At 50.8% G+C, this 13,641-nt stretch overlaps 4 protein-coding genes and 1 non-coding gene across 5 annotated transcripts; 2 read left to right on the plus strand and 3 right to left on the minus strand.

The window, feature by feature from the left end:
* Positions 1-68: 68 nt before the first annotated feature.
* TrAtP1_001489 (uncharacterized protein) lies at positions 69-1,097 on the minus strand (the record flags this gene model as incomplete). Its single annotated transcript, XM_014086022.2, has 1 exon — positions 69-1,097. One exon carries the CDS (start codon positions 1,095-1,097, stop codon positions 69-71), a length of 1,029 nt encoding a protein of 342 aa, XP_013941497.1.
* Positions 1,098-2,388: 1,291 nt separating this feature from the next.
* On the minus strand, positions 2,389-2,460 carry TrAtP1_001490. The gene has a single exon. It is a non-coding gene; the product is annotated as a tRNA-Gln (tRNA).
* Positions 2,461-2,705: 245 nt separating this feature from the next.
* On the plus strand, positions 2,706-3,726 carry TrAtP1_001491 (uncharacterized protein; the record flags this gene model as incomplete). The annotated part of the gene is made up of 2 exons (XM_014086021.2): positions 2,706-3,160; positions 3,216-3,726. 2 exons carry the CDS (start codon positions 2,706-2,708, stop codon positions 3,724-3,726), a joined length of 966 nt encoding a protein of 321 aa, XP_013941496.1.
* Positions 3,727-3,797: 71 nt separating this feature from the next.
* On the minus strand, positions 3,798-4,237 carry TrAtP1_001492 (uncharacterized protein; the record flags this gene model as incomplete). Its single annotated transcript, XM_014085233.1, has 2 exons — positions 3,798-4,051; positions 4,123-4,237. The coding sequence occupies 2 exons, from the start codon at positions 4,235-4,237 to the stop codon at positions 3,798-3,800; spliced, it is 369 nt and encodes a 122-aa protein (XP_013940708.1).
* Positions 4,238-4,506: 269 nt separating this feature from the next.
* Positions 4,507-12,595, plus strand: TrAtP1_001493 (uncharacterized protein). Its single transcript, XM_066111012.1, has 3 exons — positions 4,507-4,945; positions 5,013-5,196; positions 5,259-12,595. The coding sequence occupies exons 1-3, from the start codon at positions 4,795-4,797 to the stop codon at positions 10,492-10,494; spliced, it is 5,571 nt and encodes a 1,856-aa protein (XP_065967085.1). The 5' UTR covers positions 4,507-4,794; the 3' UTR covers positions 10,495-12,595.
* The last annotated feature ends 1,046 nt before the right edge of the window (positions 12,596-13,641 follow it).

Genomic DNA, 13,641 nt, shown 5'->3' on the forward strand with positions numbered 1-13,641 from the left:
GCCCATTTATTCATCCAGTTGTTTCTTTGTTTCCCCCCCGATATGATGCAAAAACGTGTTTCCCATTTCTACTCGTCCGGCAGCACCGTCTTCTCATCCAGCCCCAGCTGCCGGCCCAAGTTCCTCACCACCTGCTTAAAGGCAATGCAAGCCGGGCTATCGGGGAACGAGTCGAAGAAGCTCTCACCATAGTCACATGCCATCCGTATCCTCGGGTCCAGAGGCACCGATCCCAAAAACGGAATGTCCATCTCGTCCGCGAGCGCCCTGCCGCCGCCCGTGCTGGCCTTGAAGATCTGGCTCTCGCCCTTGCAGTTGGGGCACACAAAGGCGCTCATGTTCTCCGCCAGACCCAGGATCTTGATGCCGGCCTTGCGGCAAAAGTCAATCTCCTTGCGCACGTCGAGAAGAGCGACTTCCTGTGGCGTCGTTACCACCACCGCGCCATCGATGCCGCTCTCTTTCAGGAATGAGTTTACGCTTAGATGCTCGTCGCTCGTGCCGGGAGGCGTGTCCACCAGCAGGAAGTCCAAGTCGCCCCATTCCACGTCCTTCAAAAACTGCTTTATCAGCCCATTCTTCTTCGGCCCTCGCCAGATGATCGCGGCGTCCCTATCCGGAAGCATAAACTGTATCGACATCACCGCCAGGTTCTCCGTCACCCACACAGGCGACATGCCCGTTGCGCTCACGTGAATCGTCTCGTTCTCCACGCCCAGCATCTTGGCCGTGCTGGGCCCCGTAATGTCTGCGTCCATGACGCCCACCGTGCTGTCTGGGTTCGTCGAAAAGGCGTGCGCGAGCAGGTTGGTGAATGTGCTCTTGCCCACGCCGCCTTTGCCGCTCAGCACCAGGATCTTGTGCTTGACGTGCTGCAGCCGCTCCGTGATGATGGGGATGTCTGGGTCTGGGCCCTTGGGGGCGGATGCGCAGATGGCCTGGTTGGGACAGCCATCGCATGACGAAGCCGTGCCGGCGCGCTCAGATTCTGGGCCTGGGCAGTGCTCTGGCTCCGGGGCGACGAGCTGCGGCTTCTGCTTGAGGGGATTGGCGAAGACGTCGGCGACAGCCTCTGGCTCCTCTAGTGATGGGGCCATCTTTGCGGCGACTGTCTGAGCGGAAGACTTGGTAGAGTGGCGGCAGTGCCTCCTTGGGGATCAAAGGATGTGGTGCTCTTTTTCTTCTTTTTCTTTCTCTAGCAGCGATTAATTTTTTGTCGCCTATAGGTACGAGGCAGTCTAGTATTGAGGTGCAGATGCGATGTTGGCTCTTGAGTTGGGAATTTGAAGAAGTTGGTGAAAGGTTGAAGCTTAATAATGCGACTTATATCAGTGGTAGGCTAGACTTGGTAATCCAAGCTGCCGAGATCGGGACATCGCTTTGGGGCAGTAGATCGAATACAGAATACCACCCGCAACATGAATGCGACAAAGGCGCATGCGATCCTATAGACTTTACGCAATACGAAGAGGTGTCGAACATAACATTCTTCACTATATTCATCTATGTTTATTGCAGGTGTAAACAAGTCGTGGATTTTTGGTCCTAGCGAAAATTGTAGGGTAAGCGAGCACCGAACCCCGCTGGAAGCAGTGCTATCGAGAATTGAACATCGCTCTCTTACGATGATACATGTGCCTGGATCAAGTCCAAGATCAAACGTTTTCTATACAAGGGAGGCCTAAAATCACATTGCACGCTATTGAAGCCGCGGAGCACTTGCATGCTGGTTGGGTATTGCGAGGCTAGAGGATGTAGCAGCAGTAGCAATTGTAGCAGCGGTAGCAATTGTAGCAGCAGTAGAAATTGTAGCAGCAGTAGAAATTGTAGCAGCGGTAGAAATTATAGCAGCAGTAGAAATTGTAGCAGCAGTAGAAATTGTAGCAGCGGTAGAAATTATAGCAGCAGTAGAAATTATAGCAGCAGTAGCCTACGCTATAACTAGAGTACCAGATAACTCCAGCGTCGCTGTGGTGTGTGAAGTTGAGAAATATGTGCTGATTGTTTGAGAACTTTCTCCGTTTCATCGCGGACCTTGGCGGTTGGATCAACCATTGAACAGCCGCCTATTACAATGGTCCATTGGATAGACTTTTGTACTCGGATATGTGCCTGGATCAAGTTGAAGATTATGCATTTCATCCAAGGAGTAGGCTCTTCTGGTTGAAGCCAGATCACATGCAAGTCATGGAAAGAGTGCGATGGCAGGAGCGACAGGCAGGTGCGGTGCACTTTCTAGGGTCTTTCCTATTCATGGCATGCGCATGTACAGGCAGGTGCGGTTCACTTTTCAGGGTCCTTCCACCATTCGGGTCTAGCTAAACAACATCAACACCATATGCTTCATTCAATCAAAACTTCAATCTACAAGGACAAAAAGCAAAAAATAGGTTCTAGAGGGAGTCGAACCCTCGCTGGCGGAATCAGAATCCGCAGTCATGACCGTTAGACCATAGAACCAGACCCACTTTTAAATGTTGAATAATTGTTTTAGATCCAATAATAAAGGTGGCAGCTAAGTCTCGTCGCATGCATCTCGGGATCTGATGGACAGTCTCCGATAAGAGACTCCGAGACGTCACCCCACTACGGTGGCACAACCCCACTAAAAGTTTTTGATAGAGGCTGCATTGCATCTCGGTTTGAGAGCGTACAAACCTGTCATTGTTCGAGATACCCTCATGTTATAGAATTTGTATTTCATCATGTCTACTGCTACTGTCGCAAGCCTGAGGCAGAGCCTCTGCTCTGAGGAAACTCCTCTGCCCGTCCGATTCCGCGCTCTCTTCTCCCTCAAGCATGTCGCCCAAACCGACCCCGAGTCTACTCTTCCAGCTATCGAAGCCATCGCCGCTGCCTTTGCATCCCCGTCGGCTCTACTGAAACACGAGCTCGCATACTGCCTTGGCCAGACCGGCAACGATGCGGCCATTGCCCCTCTACGCGACGTCCTGTCAGACCTGAAGGAGGATCCCATGTGCAGACACGAGGCCGCCGAGGCTCTTGGAGCTCTGGGCAATGCTACAAGCCTGGACATACTTCGGGAATTCAGAGATCGTGCCGACGAAGAAGTCGTCGTCAAGGAGACGTGCGAGATTGCAATTGATCGCATTGAATGGGAGAACTCCGAGGCAAGGAAGCAGGAAAAGCTGCGCCAAAGGTAGCTTGGCTTGAATTCTCTTGGTGTCTTCAATTTCTCTAACGACATATCCTAGTGATTTTGCTTCAATCGACCCGGCGCCGCCCATGCCCGAGTCCGAAAAGTCAGTTGACGAGCTTGGTAGAGTGCTCATGGATCTCAAGCAGCCCCTCTTCATGCGATACCGCGCCATGTTTGCCCTCCGCGACCTTGCTTCTCCTCCAGACTGCCCAACTGCCGTTCCCGCCGTCCACGCCCTTGCCAAGGGATTCGCCGACTCCTCCGCACTGTTCCGTCACGAGATTGCCTTCGTCTTTGGCCAGCTTTCACATCCCGCATCTATCCCTGCCCTGACAGAGGCTCTAAGCAATCTGGAAGAGGCCAGCATGGTGCGCCACGAAGCTGCCGAGGCTCTGGGTAGCCTTGGAGATGAAGAGGGTGTCGAAGACATCTTGAAGCGATTCCTCCAAGACAAGGAGCAGGTTGTTCGGGAGAGTGTCATTGTCGCATTAGATATGGCCGAGTATGAGAGAGGTGGTGAGACGGAATATGCTTTGATTCCTGAGGTGGCCGGCGCCTCAGCATAGAAGAGAGTAAGAATTTTTCGTGTCCATATTACAAGTTATAGATCTTTCCAAATGCAAAAAAAATAGAGCTTTTAATTGTTCTCATGCCAGCTGTATCCGCATTCGCAATTGTAAATGACGGTTGAGCCTTCGTCGGCACTTCGCAGTTGCACCGTTGTGTACTTGACTTCTTCTCGGCCGCAGTTTGGGCATCGTTCGCGAACGGAGCTCTCGGTGTTGAGGGTATGGCGCTCAACGGCCTGCACGCTGGACTGGAGCTTTTGGCGCAAAAATGAAGGGAAATCAGACGGCTTTGACTTGGTCACAATGACCTTTGCGCCGGTATCTAGAGCGACATCGTTAAAACTTTCTCTCCTCCCAAAGCACCTTTTGCTCAGATTTCTAATTGGGCCAAACCTTTATTTTCGGCGCTACAGCACTCGCAGCTAAGCACATTCTGCTCGGTTCCCTTTGTCGCCGGCAGCAGGTTTCCGCAGTCGGTGCAGAACACCATGGATCCAATGGCAGCCATTTTTGCTTAAAAATTTTCTCCCGTCTAATATGCCAGCGCAGCAACTATGACGAATTCTACGTGTGTAATGGAGGGATCGCGTGGGAACAGCTGTACAAAAATTGGCATGCAAGACAACTGGCAAAAGATCTTGCAGGGTTGATAATCCGGAAAAACTGATAAGGCAAGGTACCGCTTCCGGAAGCGCCTCTGACTGGCCCAGCGTTGGGGCGCACGGGCCATCGGCTTCTTTTCGACATTGGAGATTGGTCCAGCGAGGCTGTCGATTCCCCCAGGCTGCGATGCGCGTGATTCGAGATTCAGGAAACAATACCCAATACGCAGCACTTGGGCACGCACTGCAGACACGCTGGTTTCTGCGAATGCGCAGCTAACTCGACCAGGCCTTGCATTCGGCGCCACCACGCTCTTTTTTGTGCGCTGCTTCCCCCTCTTTACCGCCTTAAAAGTCGCCGCTTCCTCCATGACACGCTGGGGAGCTCCTGCTGCGCCTGTAGCTCCTGCGTCGACGATGCGTCTTTGAAGAGTCGACGAGCCTCACGATTCTGGCAAACAGCATGCAACCACACAATATGGAGAACCCTGAGAACGGGCTCAATGCCCACCATAGTGGCCCTGCTGATTCGCAAACCGCAATCTCGCGACCGTTCACGCTGCAAGAATCACTTCCTTACTCTCCCCAGACCTCGACTGTGCCCTTCGTTTCCGGTGAGCTGCCATCCCGTCTCAGCTCGAGATTTTCAGCCATCTTCACCTGTTACTGATGCTACTCTAGAAATCATCCCCGATCCCAACATAGGATTTGGCTCACCGGCCCCATCCGTTTCCGATCTCTTTCCCCAAAGCGACTTCAACCGACTGAACAAAGAGGCGATTGGGCAGCCTCACTTGCCACGGAATACGAAGCAGGCAGTTGACCTGGTACTGCACGAGATAAAACCTTCGCAGAGGACACACTAGTAAGACAAGATATACTGGCCCTTCATTTCGTCCCTGAGTGTCTCTGCTGACGAATATATAGCAACTTCAAGTCCATCATCACAGGGCAAGCGACTTCTCGACCTGGTAGTCTCTCACATGGGCTATCCCCCATTGCGCGAGCGGTATACGAGAAAGTCGGCGGATATTTCAAAGCCACCAAGCCAAACCTTGCGAGTCCTCAAAGTGTTAGCATCAACGGCGACAAAAGCCGGATATTTCCAAAGGACGAGATATCGTCTGGCGTCATTGATACCCCGCCAGCAGCCACAGACAATTACAAGGCACCAAGGCAACACCAGTCAAGGATAGAGGTGCTGATATCCTCAAGAAGAGACTTTGATCCGTCAGCGTATGTTGACCCTACTGGATCTTCCTATCCTGTTCCAGGTTCTCCTGAAGCGCCGAATAGACAGCCTCCCTTGACATTGCCTGTGACACCAGAAGACTCGCTCCATGCCGGCTCAACAACTTCTGATGCCAACTACCAAAACTCTGCCTCGATCCGGGTAGAGCTTCCATCTTTTAACATCAAAAAAGACGAGTATCTCGAGGTTGCAGATCTACTATCTGCCCCGGAGAACCTATCCGTTCGCAAAACAGCACAGCATCTAGCAGCTAGTGCCCAAGGTCTTGTTAGCAGCGCCAGTCTCGACCAGCAACAACGGGCTGACACTGCCCTCGAAGCACTTGAGCTGCTCATGCGCAGTGTCTTCTCCGCGGTCGGGCGTGCTCTTGGAATGGACTCGGGATATGACCACGTCGTGACACTGACCTCTGACAACCAAATTATCATGAATAGCGCAACACATCAAAAAATCCAGAGTGCCGTCCAGAAGGCTATTGCCCTTAAGTGTTTCAATAGAGTTCCTGTGGAGGGCCTCCTTCAACTTGTGAAGCTGAGCGATGCCAGCATGAAGCTTGCTGAGGACTTGGATATCCGTGTTGACGACAGTTGGGATGAAGCTGCCATGGAATCATGGGTTCAGCAGCTGCCAGAAGTTGAGCTGGGGATGAAGGCTGCACGTACCTGCCTGCGAATCCTGTCCGGAGGCCGAGAAGATAGGCAGCTCTACTCAGAGAATGTCATCAGCAGATGCGTCGCTATTTTCAAAAACGTTACCGAAGACATCATCGTCCCCCTTGTGGAGCTGCGGAACTCAGGATCATCTGCCAATTTATTCAAAATGGTTTTGAAGCATAAAAAAGCCGTGTCGTCTACTTTTCTTAGCTGCCAAAAGCTGTTCGCCTCACTTGCGGAACTGGTTACCAAGGTAGAGCTCTCAGAAATGGTCTTCAACACGTTGGAGTTCACAGCCTCCAAGCTCATCTTCGTTGAAAACGCCTATTTTGAAAAGGATTCGGCAGTCGGAGTGCAGCGATTTGATGGTATGCGCAGCGTTGCTATGGACATGCTCTGCCAAATCTTTATGATCAAGCCCGAGCAGCGACAAGGTATCATTGATGATATTCTCACGTCTTTGGAGAAGCTTCCTGTCGGGAAGCAGAGTTCACGGCACTTCAAACTTTCAGAAGGCGGGAATATCCAACCCGTGTCCGCGCTTCTCATGCGGTTGGTTCAGGCCAGCTCTGGCATGGTTGAAGAAAATGAAAGTGGCCGCGCTGCAGTGCTCCAGGCCATCAACGGTAAAGGAGACAAAATGGATGAAGACGAGGAAAGCGATGGAGAATTGGGGCGCGCGAGGCAGAAAAAGAATCAAATGATACCGTCCATCAGCAGTGATGACCAAGGTGCGCAGCAGCATGCTGTTGCTATCCAGGAGCTTGAGGCAGCTGCCGGTCCTCTCAGTGAAGGAGCTGGTCGGAACGCTTCTTATATCGTCAACTTTATTGTGAAACGCGCCATCGGATCAACCAAGTCGGGCGACACGCCATACCGCCATCTTTTGGATCTCTTTGTTGAGGACTTCACGACATGCCTTGACTCTCCAGACTGGCCATCCGCCGAACTGCTACTACGCCTTCTCATGCTTATGATGGTACAACTGTTCGAAGCACCCAAAACCCCCGCTCCCGCGAAGAACATGGCTCTTGAGTTGCTGGGTACTATGAGCGCAGCGATATCTCGTCTCCGGTCACATGTCAAGCGGACTGCCAACACGTTCGAAACTACAGACGTCGATGGTCTCTCGCAGTATCTAGCGGCGCTGGCATGCCACGCTCTTGAACAGAAGAGCTCATTTGAGAGCATTGTTGCTTGGGACGGGCCCTACCGAGCTACACTGGAGTTTCTCCAAGCCCGTCTATCCGACGACCCATACCTTTTCAGTGCTGTCTCCTTCCTCATCACAGACTGGGCCACTCGGCTTCATACCGGTTACGATGATATTCAAGACAGTGAAGATGAGAGAGACTGGGAGCTCGGACGCCTTGCATACAGGTTGCGAATGATGATGCAAGATCGACGTTGGTTGTCTAATGAGTACACTTTCAAGGCCGTGAGCTCGGTTCAAGCCAAGCTCTCATACTCAATCATTCTGCTACGCTCCCCTTTGTTTGAGTCATTCAGCAAGATTGTCAACATTCTTCTTGGCTCCATGGCTAGTGACCAAGCAACAGTTCGCAGCAAAAGTCTAAAGAGTATTACTCAAGTCCTCGAAACAGACCCTTCTATTTTGGATGGTGACTCCATGGTGATTCAACTCATATTGGATTGCTCTAGCGACTCGTCCACGCAAGTGAGGGATTCCGCCCTGGGTCTTATAGGAAGCTGCATCACACTGAGGCCCTCTCTGGAATCACCGTTGACGCCCAAGATCATTGACCGCTTCCAAGACGCTGGTGTTGGCGTCAGGAAGCGAGCCATGAAACTTGCACGCGACATTTATCTTCGCAATCACGACGACGCAATCCGCAGCGCCATAGCTAATGGCTTACTTCGACGCGTACAAGATCCCGATGATAGCGTCCGTGATCTTGCCCGTCAGATGATTGAGGAAGTTTGGTTCGCGCCATTCTACGGCGCCGATAACAGCGCTGCATTCCAGACCTCTCTAACCGAGCATGTGGCCCTGATTATCCAGACTGTAAAGACAGGCAATGTCACAGAAATCCTCGACAAGGTATTCCAGTCTATCCTTCGACCTAAAGATAAATCCCTGGATGGCCCATTCACAGTCTGTTCTCACCTCGTGAACAGCATGTTTGCGCTGGTTGACAGTGGAGAATCAGAAGAAGGACGCCCAGCAGGCCGCGATGCTCTGCAGGTGCTCACAATTTTTGCCAAGGCGGATCCCAAATTGTTTAACCTTGAACAGATCAGGCTCCTTAAGCCCCATCTTGCAACGTTTAGTGGTGTCGATGAGTTGGCGGCATTCCGAGCCGTCACCGTTATTTACAAACGTGTGCTTCCTGAGCTGCCCACGGTCAATTCCGAGTTTTTGAACGAAATTCGTCTCCAACTCTTGAAGGGCGTCGGAAAAATCTCTTCCCGCGGCGCTCTGGATGACCTCATTGCGTGCACCAAAGTAACTTGTGATTTACTAAACAATTTTGCACCTTTGGCCAATTTGGTCGCGTCAGGTCTATTGGGCATTCAAAAGCTGGGATTGGGAGCTGCGGTACTGGACAGCAAGAGGATCAATCATCTCTGCGCCTACGCCATCATTGTTGGCAGCGTTGGCAAGCATTGCGATCTGGATCAACAGATGCAAGTGTTCAAAGCCCGGTTCCCCAAGTGGCAGGGAGATTCTGTCCCTCGACTAATTGTGGATGTGCTAATTCCATTTGCCTCGCCTTCACAACCATTAGAGGCACGCAAGGCATCCCTGGAGGCGATTGGCCTAGTGTGCCAGTCCTGGCCGAGAAATTACGTCTTGGCCAAAGTCTACACAGCTTTCCAACAAGTTTTCCAAGAAGAGTCTCCTATGCTCGAGACTATGATACTAAAGTCTTTTAAAGAATTTCTTCTTACGGAGGAGAGACGGTCTGAAGCTGCTGCCGAGTCCGGTGCGAAGGAGAAGAAGCGAGAGCTGACGGTCATGGGTGGCACTAACTTTGACGATGTCGCCAGCGCTACCACGCAAAGATTTCTCAAAGACATTACGCGAATCGCTCTGGCAAGCCAAGACGAACTTGCATTTTTAGCAATGGAAGTGTTGGGCAGTATCAATCGTCAAGGTCTGACGCATCCCAAGGAAACAGGCATCACATTGATGACGCTGGAGACATCTTCGAACCGAAAAATTGCAGAGCTGGCGTTTCTGGAACATCGGTCTCTACATGAAAAGCACGAAACAGTGCTCGAAAGAGAGTACGTCAAAGCGATACAGTCGGCATACAACTACCAGCGAGATATTGTCAAAGACTCTCACGGAGCAATTCCTGAGGTGTTCCAACCCAAGCTACATCTTATGATGGAGGTGTTGAAAATTAGTAAGATGAAGAACAGGCAGCGTTTCTTGGAGAAGCTGTGCAGCCAAGTCAACTTTGACATTGCACAGCTGGACGCGAAGCCAGAGATGCCACCGCACCTGGATTTTGCACGGTTCATCATTGAAAATCTGGCCTTTTTCGAATACCAAACGGTTGGAGAACTTCAAACAGTCGTCAATACGATGGAGAAGATTGTCAGCACAACCGGCGCGGCAGTAGCCCATTTAATTGAGTCCGAAGTATTCGACGTGCGACTTGACTTGGATCAAACGGAACAAGACCAAGTCACCGACCAGCTGATGAGCGAAACTGTTGAAGCGCAGGCAAGCGCTGAAGGAGCGCCTCTGGTCGGCATCAAGGTCGACCCAAAACGACTTCGCCAACTGACAACTGGGGCTATCATCCTCTCCTGCCTCTGGGAAGCTCGCACACATCTCCGACGTCTATATGGTATGGGTACTAGTCGACACGACAGTAAAGCGAAGGCGCTCGCGAAAGATTTAAACAAAATGCCAATGAAGGTTCAAGGAGTTCACGGAGAGCGATTTTGGGATGAAGTGACATCACACTTTGGCAGCCTGGAATCGATGAGCAAGATGGCTCTGAAATGTAAGGCCTTTGTGGAGCTCATGAACGTCGACAAAGAGCTCAAGGTGCAAGACGAAGACGAAGAGATGGCGCTGGATGGACCAGCCACCCCTCCAAGCGGCGGCGAAGGAGAAGAAGAAGAAGCTCCCGAAAGAGGCCGGAAGAGAAAAGGCGCAGGCACTCCCGGAGGCCGGAAGAAGCGAGCACGTTCGGGATCCCAGCCACGCAAACGAGGACGGCCGGGTAAATCATCAGGGGCTTCACGCGACGATGAAGAAGATATGGAATGGATTTAGAGCATTTACAGCAGATTTGATGCTGGGCCAACGGCGACCGATTTCAGTGAATCTTGTTTCCTCATTTCATTATTCAATTTTTTTTCTCTTCTTCCCTTGTCTCTATTCATTTTACCAAGTACCCTAGTGGCGTCGCCCTAGGCATACTCTTTTTTTTTTCCCCTCCATTATCTTCACCCTCTTTCTTATTAAAACATGATGCCGATGGAATGGCATGAGTGGGCGTTGGACGCTGGAGAGTGCAAGTGGTTAATATACGACATCGATCCTTCGGTTGGGCATTGCCTGATCGAATATAGTCGAGACGGAAGAAATTCAGGCATGGAATATACATTTTTGCTCGTTAGTGGACCACGGATGGCGTTTTTTGGGAGAAGAATGGTTGATTTCAGGGCGTTTCACATGATACCTACCTGACTCTACCTTGGTAGTCGATTACCTATTACATGAGTTTGTACAATAGTTTTTATCTGGCGTTTCAAAGAGATGCAATGCCTGGAAGAGACAAGGCTAAAAGTCTATGGCAGTAAATTGAGTCTATCAAGTCATGAAAAGAAAGTGTGTTGCCATGTGTTGCCATGTGTTGCTTTGTGATGGGCTGAAGCTGGCTGGTGTATCATGTTAATGATGGTGCCACTGGGCGTTAATTCATGCTGGGTTTGGCACTGTTGGGAGCTGGTGAGGTGATTCGTAGAAATCGCGGAAGGATTTTTCTTTGGTTGCAGCCCAAGATGACATGGCAAGATGCTTGTTAGTGCCGGTCTGGTTAGGTGTACGAGGAGCGGACGTGCTTTCCGCCCAATACTGTGTCTAGCGGCAGGACTAGCTGGTTACAGACATGAATCTATTGGTTGTAAATGTCGAGACAGTTTTGGAATATGATCATGGCAAGGCTGCATTGAACGGGAATCATTGTAGTGATGAATCCAGGGCTAGCTTAGCTGCATGGCTGAGAGGCCAGGAATGTAAGTTGTGGCGGAAGACAATTGGATGGGCTGGTAGATTGGTAGACGAAGGCACTAGAAGACGGGCGTATTCGATTACGGCCTTGTGGTCTGATAGTACCTCTAGGTGTATTATAGGCTCCTAGTTGTGGAAAAATAAAAGAGCCTTGGAAGTAAATAAGAAATAAGCTTGTCGCCATGGGGGCCTGATGCTGCTAAAGTGCTGACGGCGATGATTTTTAGCAACAATGAAGATGTTAGCGTGGCATAGTGCCTGATTGGGCGATTGCCCAGAATGGTATGTAACTGCGATTGGGATAAAAAACAGGCTGATGCGTATTGCGTATTGCAGGCATGTGTTTATTAGTAGAATATCATTTTTCTCTTACTATTGATGCATGTTGATGGGTGGTTGTGGAATTACGGCGGGCTATGCGAACTATCTAATGGGCGGTGTTGAGTCGACGTCGACGGGTTTACGCAGGCGTGAGAGGCTTTGCTCTCACCCAGCCGCAGCGACCTCCATATATGTGGCGTTGATACGGGCAGAACGGACGGATGACGGACCAGATAGTGCCCGTGCGGGTACGCGTTGCATCGTATTGCGGTGAGAGGAAGAGAGGCCTTTTCTCTCTCTCTCTCGTATTGGAGGATAAGCTTTGTACGAGGCAGCTCGAATGGATGGCTGCAAATGGGTACAGTACGGGAGCGATGAAAAACGGCCTGTGAGATGCGGGCTTGCATGCATCGGCGCAGACTGCAGACTGCATGCATGGAGGGCTGCAGGGGCTGGCCTTGTACAGCAGAATGCAGAATGCAGAGCCTGACGTCAAGATACTGGAATAGAAAAGAATGCTATGCGGAGAGGATGGGGGGACGCAGGAGTGCATGATGCAGAGCTCACCGCAAGTAAAATGCTGTACAAGGCAAGGGAGAAGAGAATGCTACTGCATACTGTAGCTGCGTGCTGCACTACTGCCTATGCAGTAAGAATTATATCAACGCCGTCTTGGAATCGCATCCTGGAAATCTTGATAGGTGGGAAGTGGAAAGAAGCATAACTTTCAGAAACAAGGAATTTAGCTACTAGTGGCGGCGGAAATCTTGCTTTCATTGGGGGGGAGATGGTGTAGAGTCATGACGAACAAGAAACGAATGGGTTACTCCGTTGGGCGTGGAGAGGCCAATTGATTGGCCTGGGCGCACGTTTCGTTTCTATGTGGTCCTACACATGGCCACATATTTTGCCGCCTGATACTGTGACCTGTATGCCGTGGGTTAGGTGTATGCGTACTGTATGCACGTTTTGGTTGTTGGGTACCAAACAATTGAATTGGGCCTATGGAAACACGCCTATGACCTGCGTCTATGAGCTGGCGCTGTAAGGCACAAGGGGGGTTTTTCTTTTTCTTTTCTTTCTTTTTCTTTTTCTTTTTTTAGTACATAGTATCGCCATTGCGATTCGTTGCAGAGTCATGACAAAAAAGTCAAAAAGCTTTTAGAAACAGCTCGCCTGCACTAGAGTTTAGGAAAATTTCTCCGTCAGGGGCTGTGGATGGACAAGTTTGGGACTAAAGAGCGGGACAAGGGGCAGGGAAAAGACAAAGGCCGGCGTATGTAGACTGGGGAAAAGATTGGGTCCAGGGGGGGATGCCACTAGAACGATCAATGGGTGAATGTGTTAAACGAGCAAGTAAAAGATACATGAGCGGTACTTGGGGTGATGTGTGGCTTTTGTGGCCGGGTTGAAACAGGCGAGCACAGACTGGGATGTGGTTGAAAGGCTATTACAAGGGAGCTTTGCGTTGTCTGGTCCTAGAAAGATGGGAAGATGCCTAGGTATAGTCAATCAACAAAAGGCAGAGAAAATAGCGGTAAAGTGGCAACAAGGGAAGCATCTGAGCCTGGAGACTGGGGACAGGCTCGTATAATCTGGGCTGAAGTGTGTTTGCAATGGTAGGCGTCAAGGAATCGAATAAGATTACCAGCGTTCAATACGTGTATAGACGACCAGAGGAGATGTCATGTCGTGGCTTGTAGCACCTCGGGCCAGCACAGCCATATTTCAAGTTGTGGGAGGGATATACTGTACACGGGTACTACGCGGCTAGTGCCAGACTGTTTTATACAGCATCATGTTGACACCCGAGACAAACTGACAAAGACGTGGACGTGGACACCGCTACGGAGTGAATGGAGGCCT

The sequence above is a fragment of the Trichoderma atroviride genome, chromosome 1 (assembly GCF_020647795.1).
Source record: "Trichoderma atroviride chromosome 1, complete sequence".
NCBI lineage: Eukaryota > Fungi > Ascomycota > Sordariomycetes > Hypocreales > Hypocreaceae > Trichoderma > Trichoderma atroviride.

Coding starts and splice junctions, on each gene's coding strand:
- TrAtP1_001493 (XM_066111012.1), top strand. CDS start 4,795: ATGCAACCACACAATATGGAGAACCCTGAGAACGGGCTCAATGCCCAC. Junction 4,946..5,012: donor GACTGTGCCCTTCGTTTCCG/GTGAGCTGCCAT, acceptor ATGCTACTCTAG/AAATCATCCCCGATCCCAAC. Junction 5,197..5,258: donor CCTTCGCAGAGGACACACTA/GTAAGACAAGAT, acceptor ACGAATATATAG/CAACTTCAAGTCCATCATCA.